Here is a 15,234-nt window from a genome sequence, read left to right as displayed (position 1 = left end):
ACATTATATATATATATATATATATATATATATATATATATATATATATATATATATATATATATATATATATATATATATATATATATGCGTGTGTGTGTGTGTGCGTGCGTGCTGCAGGGATATTGCGATACTTAGCGGATCACCACTAAAGCAGCGACAATGTTGCCCTCTCTTGCATCGTTGCGAGTGCACGAGAGTAACAACAACCAATGAAAGTAACACGCTATATATCGTCTAAACTATGAATGGCATGAGACGGCGAAAAGTGTGGCGCTTGGTATGTTTTCCTGATCGATGTGAAAGAGTGGCGAAATCGCGAAGCACGTTCCCGAGAAACGAACCGCAAGCGCTTGCTTTCTTTCTTTCTGCGGGCTCCTCTTTTCCTATAGGGCCACTCTAAGGCTCCGACAGTCCCTCAACAGCAAATCGACCCGCAAACATGCAGTTCCGTGCCTCGAAACTACACCAACACGGTTCGGTTGAGTGGCTTTGTTCTTGAATTTCAATGCTGATCCGCCCAGGAACTGTGCTTCCAATCAGTGTAATTCAGTTATGGAAGAGCGGAGCTAAATTCCCCAGAAGGGGCCACACCTAGTCTCGAGGGCTGGGGGCAATCGGGGCTGCCATTCTTGCTCTTGGGGTCCGCATTTCCTTTTGCATCCCGTTATATAGGCGCTGTGGTGTGGTTTGTGATGGGAATAAGTATTATCGCCACCTACATCGATGTGCTTCCACCAAGACTGCGCGTGATTCTAGATCTCTCCTTTATTCCATGTATCATTTCATTCTGTTATCCCTCTCCCCCAGTGCATGGTAGCAAAATGGACGTGCGTCGGGTTAACCTTCCTGCCTCTCCTTTGCTTGTCTCTTTCTCTCTGAGCCATTCAATTCTCTTTCTTGATAAAAATGTACTGTTGTTCTTTCAATCCACTGGCACATCAAGAACCAATGCGGAGAGAGATGGGGGCCTTTTATACTGTCGTACTTTCTTCTTTTTTTCGTTCCGCTTGAGCGTTATTTAAGGTTGGTTATACTTTTCTGATTTATGAGCTCATAAGCGTCGCTTCCAAGCAAACTTCAGGAACTGGAGGTTAGCCATCTTCATTTTGTTTGCTTGCAACCGTGATTTCATGAAACATTCGCGCTTCGCGTACGAATAAAAAAAAAAGAAAATTGAGAAAAATGCTAAATTTGGTCGAGAATGTAGCAACTGAAAGGAACCGGTGCTTTGGTTCTCGACGAGTATTGTTATGGGCATGGGAGAGACAAAGATAAAGAGGGAGAGGAAGAGGAAGTGATTGAACTGAAGCAGCAGCTGGTTATTGATCTGCTCAAAAAAATGAGAGACATTGCTGCTATATAAGAAACGTGGATAAAACGTTTCGGGCTCCCTCTTATCATTCATAAAAAAGCACTGAGTGCATCTCGGTAGAACGTTCCTAAAAATCAAAATGGAATGTGAAGAAGAAAAAAAAGCGCGAATGATTTAAGTGCCACAGTGAGCGGCATTCTGCGGTCTATCGTCAGTCGTACTTCGCATATGGGGTAATAAAAGTAAGCTTTAATGGTCTAGACCAGGTTATTGTTGAGCGCTACCTTGTAGCGCTATTGCTTTGAACACGCATGCTACTGAAAATTTAAATTCAACTTGAAATGTAAACGAGAATCGAGGCCAAAGCAAACACCATCCTTGAACGGTATAACTGCTGCTAGCGGGGCTGTAGAATATCTCCATGGACAGAAATGCGGTTTTTAGCTACTGAAGTCTTTTGGGAACGTCTATTCGGTGCGAAACACAACACAGCGCTGCATATTTCATAAGCGTCTGCGTTTCTGCTTGCTTTCTCCTCTCTTTCTTCTCGTGCGCCTCTCTTTTACAGATTTTGCGCAAAACATGCATAGAAGTTGCGTATTCATGGTATTATAAACTTAGTTTCAGTTTCTTTATAGAGAATTTATGTTCGACAATCGCAATCGATATTAAAGCGAAAGCCTCAATTGCCTCATCAGACGCTGGCCCTGGAAAACGCGGAGTACGGCACGTACGCTAATTGCGGTTCGCACGCGCAATCGTGGCAACCGCAATTAAGCTTTGAAGCCCGATAGCACGGATACGCTAGAAGAATTCTTTCAAGTGAAACTGTGTAGAAACGCTACTGCCTCTAAGTTTTCGATACAGACAACTCCGCTCACTGCAAACAATAAAAAGTTCATTATTCAATCTTAATTAATTCGGCGACTGATAGCGATAGTGATAATCTGACTTTGATTATCCCTGGATGCATAACGTACTGCAAAGGTGACATTCCCCTACCTTCCAGTGCTGAACTTTGAGAACACAGTAAAGCCTAATTTTGATCACCCTGGAGATCAAAGCTGATTGTGTATTGTGCTCCTGCAATTTATACCGCCATTATGTGCTCTCCTAGCCCAATCGCTAAACAGTGGCCTTTTTTCATTATGGCGCACTACATCTAAATGTAATGGCATGTCGTATCTTATTCGTTAAGAATGCTTATACGTATATCTTATGTTGTGCGTTCTGTCACTGCAGCATCCATAAGACCGCCCCGAACGTGCGCCCTTGACTAGTCATAGAACTAACCCCTATTTATCTCTTCTTTCTGACCACATCTTGGGTAAGAATTTTTATATTCGACCTTCTGAGAGGTGGCTGCCCTCCTGTAAGACTTGTGTGCAGGTAAAGCGATGATTACGATGTTTACAAGTGAGGGACGGCGCCACGCCACATGTGGTAGCAGGCTCCTGCGCCGCCTCTTACACCTGCTTAGACGGAGCTGTCCGCAGACCAAGGCTCCCGTAACTCCCGTTTCGCTGCAGGCATTCATCTTCCACGTGATGGAGCATCCGGCGAGACCAGGCTTCTACCAGTGCGTGACGTTCGCCTCGTTTCCGTCTCCCGCGCATGAGAAGGCGTACAACCTGCTCTGCCTGCTGGTGCTTTACATCGTGCCACTAGCCGTCATTGTGCTTTGCTACACCCGTATCTTCTGGGAAATCCAGCGCCAATCCAAGGAGGGACAAGGCAAGTTGCTTCTTTGTTTTTCATGCCTTGGAGAGCCTCAGACGTTAACTGAGGCATTCACGTGAATTCTATTAAGAAATATTATTTTGCTCATTCAGTGTGTGCACACGCGTGCACCTCCTATGAGATCAATCAGCGCGATAGGGGGACGGCTGCCGCGATGGTGGCTTATCACAAGAAGCGCTTATTTAAGAGGGTATAGAGAGGCTGTGGAAAATTACAGCTTGTACCTGCATCACATAAAGGCAATACTAGCAAGTGCGACGGTGATTGTTATGGTTATCGTCAAGAGCCATAGCGCAAGCTGGGAACGAACATTCTTCTAAGTTATCGTAAAGCCTGCTTGCTTGGTTCAACAAAAAAATTTGCAGGACTAGTGGTAAAGTGTATGTTTCACCTTTATGCAAGTTAACCAGCGTTAACTTTTGCAACAACGACACAGTTAGGCATGACAGGAGGGGCGCTTACATCGCCCGTCCTGTCATGTCTTCCTGTGTCATTGTTGCAAGAATTAGCGTTGGTAACTTGCACAAAGAAGAAAAATAAACTGTTCAATTAGCATAGAAAGTGACGCCGGCGGTTCTTTGTTTGTTGTTTACAACAACGACGCAACGCTGCCTTAATAAAACAGTTTCGTCAGCGAAACAAAGCTGGCACGCACAAAGAAAATGCTTAACTTGGTTTTGTTATGTTAAAGCTAGGATCAACAAATGGTTTTGTTTCTTCGACACAGAATAATGCGTAGCATGAGTTGTGCGCGGTTTTCTGCGTTATCTGCACAAAATCAGTAGTAGATCCAATAAAAACGGCACATGTTTTTGTGGACGCTACTGCTCTGTTCATTGTATAGGGAACTGCCTCAACTCTGGAAAATTTTCTGAAAATCTAAATAAGACATTTGAAACCCAATTACTGACAACGAAAACCGAATTTATAAAAGACAACTAAGTAGCAGATACTCTTAGAGAGATAGTAGATTAGATGAATTAGTTATAAAAATGACTCTTCTAAGCGCCTTCAAGTAGGATATTTTCACTAAGGAAGATAATCTCGAGTGAGAGGAACTAATATTAAAAAACATGATTGATCCCTCTGTCATGGGAATCGGTATAACACGAAAGTAAAACGTGTCTTCACAGACGTAGTTGAGCGTTTGTTGTGCATTGTATCGCCCCGAGTGCGAAGGAATGAACGCTATAGCAACAAGTTGTAATGTCACGCGAAGAACGGCAAGCAGCTCTAAACTTTCAACGCGTTGCTCAAGCAGAAAGGACGCACGGAACGAACATACACAGGATGAGCGCGAACTAACAACTGTCACAGATCGACAGTTAAAGCGCGCTGGTCAAATACAAAGGAGGACGCACGAAACGAACGCACAAGTATACACAGGATGAGCGCGAACTGTCACAGTTGTAACTTATTTGTTTGTTAGCAGCGCGCTCCTTTCGCAGAAGCGGCCGCTGCAGTGAGCGAAATGACCTTCGTGCTCTCTGTAACTTGAACGCAAACTTGCGGTGAGAGCGCAAGACGTACAAGATAAGCGCGCGCGCAGGAGCGACCACGCCCTGTACAGACGCACGCTCATGTCAACGCGGGGGGGGGGGGGGGGGCGACGACATTTAAAGGGACCGACAACTGCCCAGAACATGAAATGAGATGACTGCACTGATGGAAAGATTGTCCGTTGCATTGACTCAAACCAACCCTGTTTATCTCATGAGAGGCGGATTTATATTTTTATTTCTTCATTGAAAGTCGCGAAAAATGACCTTTGGCGCCTCTGGCGGCAAAATCATACAGAGTCCGATGAAGCCGGTCACGTGACCATTAATTGGTGTATGTGTTCGGTGACTTTTCTGTTAGTACTGAAATATTGTTCATTTCTTTATATTAAAAGATATTACTCCATAAAAATGTACATATAGGTCTGCGTTAGTTGTATGCAACAAAGTGGTGCTGCCTTCGCTTGGCGTAATGATCTCATGCCGCGAAAAGCCAGAAAAGCCATCCATGACACAGGCGCAGGCAACCTTGGTCGCAGGCGCGCACAACGCTGTACAAATACCGAGAAGGTGTATAAAGCCACATCATCTCATTGTAACAGCTTGCTATTTTCAAAAATGGCTGGAAAGCTCGAAATAAAGGTGGTTAAGCATAGCTACAGTAACTCCTGCGAAAGCAGAACAACGACAGCTTTCACAAGGGCTAGCGGCATTGCTATCAATTCTCAGCGTTGCTGGAGCAAGCCTTCATGCGTGTTTGCAGCCTTCCAGATCGAAAAATACTGCTTATAAATTAACTACGTGCTTTTAGGATAAACCACTGCAGCTACAAACGCTACGAAGGGTAAGCTTCCTGTCTCGCCGTAAAAAACAGGGTCGAGAAAAGTCAGTTGTCGGTCCCTTTAAAGCGCACTCCTCGAGCCCTTCGCGCCATCTCGCTAGTGATAACGAAAACACGCTGATGTACCCTGATCTCTGAGTACCGCCACTGGCAAATGGTGTATATAAATAGCACGCTGTTAGTACGATGAAGAATATGCCGTTTGTGGCGGAGTCGTTTCGCGCTGCGCGCTGGGAATCGAGAGGTCGTGAGTTCGATTCCAGGTTACCTTTTCTTCTTAGTTTTTTCTTTGCCATATGTTAGTCTTTGTATTTTACAACGTCATATCCGTGACAGAAATGCGTCAGTGGAGCCGTGGTGGACCCCGGCATAAAACACTTTCGTGTTAAAAAACATGGCTGATCCCTCCGTCATAGGAATCCGTATAACACGAAAGTGAAACGTGTCTTCACAGAAGTAGTGCTTATTGCGTAGCGACGTATGAGAGCTTGTACAATGTCTATTGGTGTTTGGCGGCTATAGCATCGTTTGACGTGAATGCACCCACTTTGACGCCTAGTGAACATCTACACCGCGACTGCTAAAGCCCATGATCATGATTTAACCGTTGTGATATAGCTGAAGTTTTTAACATAACCTGGACACAGCGTATCGTGAATCCCGCGCAAAGATGACATCAACAAGCACATAATAAACACTGGTACTCGATATGCACTTCTTCAAAGCGTCGTCAATTAAAGAGGGAAACGGCACGGTGTGCGCTCCCGAGTAATAGGGTAACCTACGCCTGTGCTCATGCATATACTACTACACTGCGCTTCAGCAACACGAGAGGCAGAGGTTCGTAGTTTGAGCAGCGAACGCGCGCAGGCGTTCCACGTCCCGCTGGCCTCTGTCTCGCTCCATCAAGGCACGACCTTCGCCCGTCGACATCGTTGCCCTTCTGCAGCGCTTACAGCAGCAGTTTTATTAGTCGGTGCTATCACACTCGAAGCAGTCTGCAGCGAGACACCGTTGGTGCATGTGGAAGCGGCAATACTCCGACAACGAGCCGTCACGCTAAACATGAAGCGAAAAATCACAGCATATCCACGGAGTGAATGATGATGAGTGGGCGAAGCTGCGGAGGTTCATCGGTAAACCGTGAATCTTCCGTGAATTCTGCCCAGTACATCATCACCGACGTGAGATAGGGCGCGTTTATACTAAAGGTTCGATGAGTTATGACGACTTGCAGCTCACTTTAATTTTACATGTACGCTGTGAATTTTCATTGTTTAGAAAACCATTGCTTTAGAAAACATCTGGCGTCTTTCGTTAAGCAGCTGGCGTCTTTTCCTTTTGCTTTAGAAACATCTGGCGTTCTTCCGTTTTGCTTTTACAAAACATCTGGCGTCTTTCGTTGGTTTATTTCATCAATCAACGGCGTTTTGAACAAAATTTTTATTGTTTAATCACGCACAGGAGAAATCTCACCAGGCACTACCTTGGAGGTAAAGAATGGCTGCTAATGGGAATGAGAGACAGAAGAAGTCGGCTTTTAGCTACCGCTGCGAATTTTTTATTGTTCAACAACGCACAGGAAAAATCTCCCACCGGCACCACCTTGGAGGTCAAAGCGTAAGACTGGTTACGGACTACGACTACGACTACGAGGGACGAACGGGTGCCGCCTTAAGGAGCTTCGCCCCTAAAAGGAAAGGCCAGTGTTTTTCGCTGGCATCGAGACGCTTGAACCATGGCCTTCGAGACTGCGCGACGGCGCGCAATTTCCGTAGTCGTGCTTTAACTGCGCCGTCGCCGAATCTTTCTCTATCGGCACCCTAGTAAGTGTCATGCCTCAGTACGTCCCTTCCCCGCTCACAGACGACGGCACCACAGCACACCACGCCGCCCCGCACAGCCCTTTAACAGAGAGCACCGTCCGAGACAGAATGTGTGAGAGATATAAGGCCCGTTTGTGAAATGGCGTGCATCTGCCTCGGTAGTTTTGTCGCTATTTTCCCCGAGAACGAGCAGTGGCGGCACGGCAGTCGCGGCGATATGACGTTAGGGCAACGACTCGATTGTTCCGCGACCGAGGATCGCCTTTTTCTGCGCCCGCCGCGTACGGTGGTGATTACATTCTTGCGATGCAAATCTCCCAAGGTAGAAGGTGGAAGTTTACACTACTAGCGAACGTTAAGTATGCTGTAGAAAGTTTGGATGATATAGCTTATAATGGACAAATTCCTGTCCGAACGGAATATTCACTGTGAAAATGGTGATGCAGGACAGCAAGACGTTCGTCGTTTTCACCGTGTACTCCAAGACATCGGTGCTAAAACAATTTACGCCAATGGTTATGACCTCATTACAACTTGACATAGACTCCATGGTTAGAGAACGCGTGCCGAAGAATTACAAATCAAATTAGCACATTTTCAATTCACTAACTACGTGTATTGCGGTTTATCGTACAAGTTATATCTGCCTTTGCACATTATCTTAGTGATTTGACAGAATTGCGCTTTCTGCTACAGGAGAGTACATGAATCTGTCTAATATAAAGAATCACTTAATACACCCGGAATATTAAACAAAATAATACTGCCACGCACACAATGGTTTTGGAAATTCTAAGAAGTTAGTATACTTGGCTTATATAAGCATTTCTTCTCAACACTCGTCTGGGATTATGTGGCCGTATACGCTGATTTGCATGAACTGCTGGTTCGGTCAACCGCTGGGTCACAAGCGGTAATGGTAAATTCACGTGGGAGCAGTGTTGATAGCAATCGCCTGCAAAACAAACGCCTGAAAGTCAAAAAGAGTGTTCTGAATGTTTCGATGGCGCTCTCAGTGACGTGGCCCACGTATTAATTGAATTTCCTTCGCTTCAATGAGTCAATTAGTGGTCTCGCACGGCATGTCCACGTGAAGATTGATGATGCTCAGCTGTATATCAAATCCAAGGAAAATTAATTTACGAGCTGGTTATCTAAACTAGTACTTATACAAGTGCAACTGTGCCGTTGCTACGATGCTGCATGAGGACACAATTTGACAGCAATAAGGAGTTTCCGCAATTAACCTCAACTTGGTTACGTTGTGAGATGAAGCGCCGAAATTATTGCGAGGAAAACATGAAACTAAACAACATGATGAGTGAGCGAGTACACAAGAAAAACAAAACTGCGGCGGTATTCTCGTTCAATCGCTTTCGAGATATTTTGAGAAACTCAATACTGCGTGCGCTTTCGTAATCGTGCGCGGGGCTTGGCACACCGGCATGAACGCTGTCCGCAGATGGCGGATGCGTCCGATGCAAATAACACTTGTGGAGGCGAAGCCATCATATTTTTTTATAGGAATCGCCCGTGAACAACGGAACCTAATAATGGGAATAAGGTGTCTTGCGTGTCAAGACCACGACATGATTGTGAGGCACGCTGCAGATTAATTTTGACCTCCTCGAATTGTTTAACGTGCTCCTGTATCTAAGCAGATGAATGTCGCTTTTCACACCCGTCGGAATGCGGCTGCTCTGGTCGGGGATCAGACCCATCCCCGAGGTTAGCAGCGCGATGCAACAAACCTGATCACCCCTTTCAAAGTGTGCACGACAGAGCGCGGGCACCGCTGGCGACTGTAAAGAAAGAAAAAAAAAACATGGCTGATCCCTCTGTCATTGGAATCGGTATAACACGAAAGTGAAACGTGTCTTCACAGACGTAGTTGAGCGTTCGTTGGGCATTCTTTCGCCTAAGGGCGAAAGAATGAATGCTATAGCAAAAAATTGTAATGTCACGCGAAGAACGGCAAGCAGCTCGAAACTTGAAACGCGCTGCACAAGCAGAAAGGACGCACGGAAAGAACATACACCGGATGAGCGCGAACTGTCACAGTTGTAACTTATTTTTGTGTGAGCAGCGCGCCCCTTTCGCAATAGCGGCCGCTGCAGTGAGCCAAGTTGTCTTCGTGCTCTCAACGCAATCTTGCGGTGAGAGCACAAGACGTACAAACCACCGCCATCACGAGATAGCCGCGCGCACGAGCGACCACGCCCTGTAGAGGCGCGCACTCATCGCGACGCGTGGGGCGGCGATCTTTACAGCGCGCTCTTCGGGCCCTTCGCGCCATCTCGACAGTTATAACAAAAACACGCAAATGTACCACCGATCTATGAATACCGCGACCGGTAAATGGTGTATATAAATAGCTCGCCGTTAGCATGGCGAAGAGCATGCCGTCTGTGGCCTAATTGTTTAGCGCCGCGCGCTGCGGAGCGAAGGGTCGTAACTTCGACTCCCGGCACGGAAACTTGAGGGGCGTAGCTCCTCTTAGTCTAACCTTGTCCCATGTCAGGCGTAACCGCGGCAGTATCTCCCGAACTGTATAATAGACGGCGCTGTCCCATAGAGATGCATGCAAACTGCAGTTGGATGACGATATACTAGATGGCGCTGTCCCATCGAGATAGAAAAATAAATAAAAAATAAAAATAAAAGCGAAAATAAATAGAAAATAAAAACACTAAATAAAAATAAAGAAAGAAAAAGTAAAAATAAATAAAAAGTATAAAAAATAAAAGAAAAAAAGAAGGAAAAACTGAAAAAGGAAAATAATCAAAGCGGCGTATCGCTTTGATTACTGCTGGGCGAAACCACTGAACATTTCACGGTGTACACATGATTGCTTCAGGAGCTTCGCCCAAGCTCTTCACCATTCACCCGTGGATATGCTGTAATTTTTTTCTCCAAGTTTTTTCTTTGCCATCTCGAGCACCAGCCTCCCTCCCAATTACCACCACTCCACACTACACACGATGGCCTTCGCGAGGAGGAAGACAGTGACCCTGCTCGGATGGCTCCGCGAGAGCTTCTTGCTCATCAGCGATGCGCACGGCAGAAATATGGCGTCCCCCACAAATCTCTTAAAGGGGAAGACGCAGTGGACCTCCGTAGAGTTCAAACGGGGGTCTATCCAAATTTGTTGCGATTGCACAAAATTTTTCCGACGTTGTGTGGGCGCGATTGTCCGTGGTGTCGCGACTCGCCACCAACCCTCTACCATATCTCATGGGGTTGCAGTAAAAGGCCAAATAACCTCAACTGCCTACAGCATAAGTACCACATAGAAAACTCTTTGGAGCAATGGGAGGCACTCCTCGCTAGCTCGGACCCGGAGGTGCAACTAGCGCTCCTGGACTATGTCCGGCTGGCGGCACTAGCCAGTGGAGCCTTGGACATGGGGCCCCACCCATCTAGCTCCTAGACCCCTTCCCTTTTCCCCAATAAAAGTTATTCTTCTTCTTCTTCTTAGTCTTTATATTTTACAATGTCATATCCGTGGCGGAAATACATCAGTGGCGCCGTGGTGGACCCCGGCATAAAACACTTTCGTGTTAAAATGCATACCTTTATTGTCGTTTTACTAGGAACATTATCGATGCTGTTGTCGTCATTCATCTGAAGCTTGACACAGGCAAAAAACAAACATAAACAGCGGAACAGCGCACGAAGTAAGCGCATGATATGCCAGCGCGTCACGGCGGGCGTCGAAAAGTCCGTGCCGTGATGTCATCCACGCCTCCCGCAAGGAGGCGCCACCCCAACTTCTCGGACCTAATAGCGCCGGGCGCTTATCGTCACAGCCAAGAATTCGTAGGTTCGATTCCTGGCGGGGGAACTTTTTCTTACAATGTCTTTAACATCCGTAAGCGCACAGTTTATCAACGTCATATCCGTGACGGAAGTACGTCACTAAAGTCTTGGTGGACCCCGGCTTAAAACATTTTCGTTTTAAAAAAAGATTAATTCAAATCGAAATGACTGGAGTAAAAAGTATGTAAAACCAGAGAAAGAGAACTAAAAAAGGAAATACAGGAAGTAGGACTTCCTTCTTTTTATTGTATCTCGTTCATTGTTGATGTCAAAAGATTTTATCTATTTATATTTTTTGTACCTGACTCGGCAACAAAATGAAGAAACTGTGACGTCATTATCATTACTGTGACGCTGTTATTGAGCGCATGACGCTGTTTTCCCCGGCGAGGGAAATGGTAACGGGTTTCGTTCGGCACAAGATGTGTCTAAATGTATCAGGAATTTGTGGAACATTATCGGGAATTATATAGCAGAAGAATGCTCAGTTCCTTTTCGTACTTTTTTGTTTAATTCAGAAAAGAAAGTTGTACCGATACCCTGGCTCCTTTTCACTGACTTTGCAATGCTACGTATTTCTCTTTCTTTCTTTTCGCTTCTATTCGTTATTAATCTTTCGCTCGCGTTCACGTCATTTTGTTGTAGTTGTGGTCTCTGTGTACTACTGGACACAAGAACCGGTGAAATTGCCGGCGCTTTCGAAACTGTTGCGTTAGCTCAGACGGCAATCAGTTTGATACCCAAAGCCGTCCAGGCAGGCGGCTGTCGACCTTAGAGGACCCGTTACTCCCGTTATTCTGAGGATTCATTTAAATCAGCGTGGGAGCCGTTGGCTATTTTGCTGATAAGGGTTTCTAAGATGCAGGAATATATCAGGCCACCGTGGCCTTGGCTTTTAGCTCTTATTGATGCTGCATCATTGGGATCTACCTCCCCATCCGTTGTACTTTTTGTGCGTTAATACTTAGATGCACAGCACGGCCCAGAAGTTGGTTCCGGTTATTTGCGGTTCTATATCTTCTTGAACCAAGAAAAATTTTCTGTGCTACGTATAACAGAAACCTTTTTCAAAATTACGAAGACCCTAAAAATAATTGAATCAATACATTTTAATCGGAATTGTGAAGGCACTAACTTAACCGCAGTGGCAACTATATGACGCCAATATACAATGAAGCAAGATAATGTGCAGTGAAAGTGATTGTTTTCCTTAGATACATTATCTGTTGCATTCACATGGTTGTATCTAACAATAACAGACCTCTCGATCGAGGACCTCTCTCATTTACTTCGTCATATAGACCGACTTGGTAGAACTGATGCGCCATGAGGGGTTGGCGTTTCATTTTTCAAGTACTATTCATGGAAAGCTAGGCTTTTGCGGAAACGGATGCTCATAGCGGCGATTTCCAATGTACGTTTAGACCTTATAAAATGGGCAGTGATGATGGGGCAAAGGGTACCCTCAGTAATGTGTATGTGCGTGTGTGAGTACGGCAACGTTCACGCGCATATGTGTAGATATGGGCAGCATGACAATGTTTAATGCATTTGATGCTGTGAGAGCATGCTAATTGCAAAGATTTGCTGCACTGAATTTAGATTAACTGCGCGTTTTGCAGGAGAGCCGTATAATTGAAGACAAAGCTGCCACCCATTGATGTAAAAGAAAATTAAGGCAGCTTAGCTAGGGGTGCCAAGCCTGAAGGAAGTGCAAAGCTGGGCGGCCTTCTTTGTTTCTCTTCTGATTTCTCTTTCTTTCCTCCTCTCTTTCTTGTTCTCTTTTCCGGTGGCTTCTGTGGTCTTTTCTCTTTATGTCTATTTATTTGTTTTCCTTCCTATCTTTTTTTTTTCATTTCTTTCTCTACATTCACTTACTGGCCAGCTAATAAACGTCTCTCTCTCTCTCTCTCTCGCTTTCTATTTCTCGCTTGCTTCCTCTTTTTAAATTTTTATACGTCGTTTTTCCTGCACTCGAAGAACAAGATGAAGAAGAGGAAGGCGACGTATAGGCACCCTGCAATGGTGTGTTCGAAATGCGACAGTAGCGCAAGAACCGACAGCCTAGCGAGTACCAACACCCAAATGCGACCAAGCCCCCACTAGAAGCGTACGGGACTCGCGCGTCTGCCCCCGTCTAGACCATGCATGCTTGGCAGGGCCAGGACTGGTGTGGAACGCGTGACACCCTTATTCACGCCCCTACTGCGCTGCTACTCACAGGAACGGCGCGAATACGAAGTGGACGAAGTGGATGCACAGCTTTTGTGCTTTCTTTCTTATTGCGATAGCAATTATATGGACAGTCTCGGCTGAATTTTGCCGTCGCCGTCACCGCCGTCATGCACCGTATAAGTATGTTTATATATGTATATAAAAGCCCCAAAGAAAAATAATTCAGAAAAAAAAATTCGGCAGATCCCACGTACCATGGGAGTCGATGTGAGACGAAGCATGCGGTGGGAAGGTGACTGTGGCGTAATTTTTTTTAGGGGCGTAGCTCCTCTTAGTCTAACCTTGTCACGTCTCCGTTGTCCGGCGTATCTCCCGGCAGCCGGCAGTAAACGGCAGTATCTGTCCGGTGGTGGTGGTGGTGGTGTGCGGCGTGACCACCCTTACTGCGCATGCGCATACCCTCTCCACACACCTCCTCTCCACTCCCCCACACCATTCCCCATGTCCACTCACCCTCTCCCCTTACCCTCTCCACCCACCCTGTCCCCTCCCCCTCTCCCCTCCCCCTCTCCCCTCCCCCTCTCCCCTCTTCCTCTGAAACGCGGGCTAGACATGCCGAAATTCTCTTCTGCGCAACGCCGCGATGAGCTCGAGCGCATGCGCGTCCCCTCCCCTTCTCTCTCCTCCACTACGCTGCCCCCCTCTCGCCCGCCTGTCGACCGCGTTCCCCGCTCGCCCTGTGAGAATTAACGGCCAGGCTAGATGGAAGATACGACGCGCGTAGCGTCCCTTCCACGACGCGAGGTCGGTAGCATGCCCAACGAACGCCAACGGAACGCGATCGTGCAAGTGCTCCGGCTTCGCTTCGCCTCATGGTCCTCCTAGACTACCTGGGCGTATATGGCCTACGTAGCCTAGTCTACAAAGCGGCTGTCAGTAAATCTGGCATCATCCTCGGTCAGCATGAGGCTATCGCCCAGCCTCGTAAGAAATGAAGATGACACTGCGTTGTTCTGGCGGACTAAGTGCATTTTACGGTGCGATGATGTGAATATCATGCGTAACTTTCGTTAATGTATTCCTCCGGAGTCGAGCAATGCTTGAATATAGCTTGCTGAATCATAGGGATACAAATGTAATGTTTATTAGACTGCCATAAAAGCGGAGCCACCATTGGAACCACAGACGTTAATCTGATATGACGTCTGTATCGTAGAAGTATCATGTATAGTGTTTATTGCTCTCTTGTAAAATTAGATAGCCAGCACCACAACCACAACTGACGTTGCACCGTCATTACGCCTGCATAGACTGTTTTTCCAAACCAGTTTATAGGCCTGGCGTGGCTCTGTGGTAGAATACCTGATTGCCATGCAGAATGCTTGGGTTCGATTCCTGATGTGATCCAAATTTTCATTCTTTCCATTCGTCGGGTCAACGCTGCCGATGTCGGTTTTCCTTAACGCTCTCGCATTTAATATCTGTTCTCGGCGTTCCTGGGTAAAAATTGGGGGACCCTTAAGCTTCGCCTTTAAGAGTTGAACGCGATAGCGAAATCCGGCCCCTAGTGCGCACTTCAACCACTAAGTGCATACTTCTTAATGTGTATTGTTACACACACACACGCACGCGCGCGCGCGAATTTTACAGGCTTTCGATCTAAAGCAAGAGTCGCATGGCCTCCAAGATATACGCCGCGCGCCGGCCCTCTCGGATGCAATGAAAAGTCGAGACATATTTCTCACAATGCCTCACAGATGGCAGCACATTATCTAGCGTTTGCTGCGTTGGCTTGATATGTTTTCCTCTAGATGGACATAGTTGTCCATTTTTAGAGCTGTTTGAAAGTTCGTGTGTGTATTTAGCGGTGATGGCTGCACTATCCCGGCGTTTTTCGACGTAGTTTGATTGCCTCGCGAATGCGCCTACCGTATGGGCTCGTTTTCGTCGTGACACCTGCCGAACAAAATGCGTCGAGACTCCTTTCACTACATGACATTTATGTAGTGTTTTTGTCCG

General features: G+C 46.3%; 1 protein-coding gene across 1 annotated transcript in view; it reads left to right on the top strand.

Moving 5' to 3' along the window:
- Positions 1-15,234, top strand: part of LOC119388131 (adipokinetic hormone/corazonin-related peptide receptor variant I) — a 126,889-nt gene that overhangs the window by 96,080 nt on the left and 15,575 nt on the right. The window contains exon 2 of the mRNA XM_049414278.1: positions 2,845-3,064. Within this exon, the coding sequence (XP_049270235.1) occupies positions 2,845-3,064 (220 nt within the window). The remainder of the gene's footprint in view (positions 1-2,844; positions 3,065-15,234) is intronic.

Source organism: Rhipicephalus sanguineus, chromosome 3, assembly GCF_013339695.2.
Source record: "Rhipicephalus sanguineus isolate Rsan-2018 chromosome 3, BIME_Rsan_1.4, whole genome shotgun sequence".
In the NCBI taxonomy this organism is placed as follows: Eukaryota; Metazoa; Arthropoda; class Arachnida; order Ixodida; family Ixodidae; genus Rhipicephalus; species Rhipicephalus sanguineus.
This window is presented reverse-complemented; position numbering and strand designations above follow the sequence as displayed.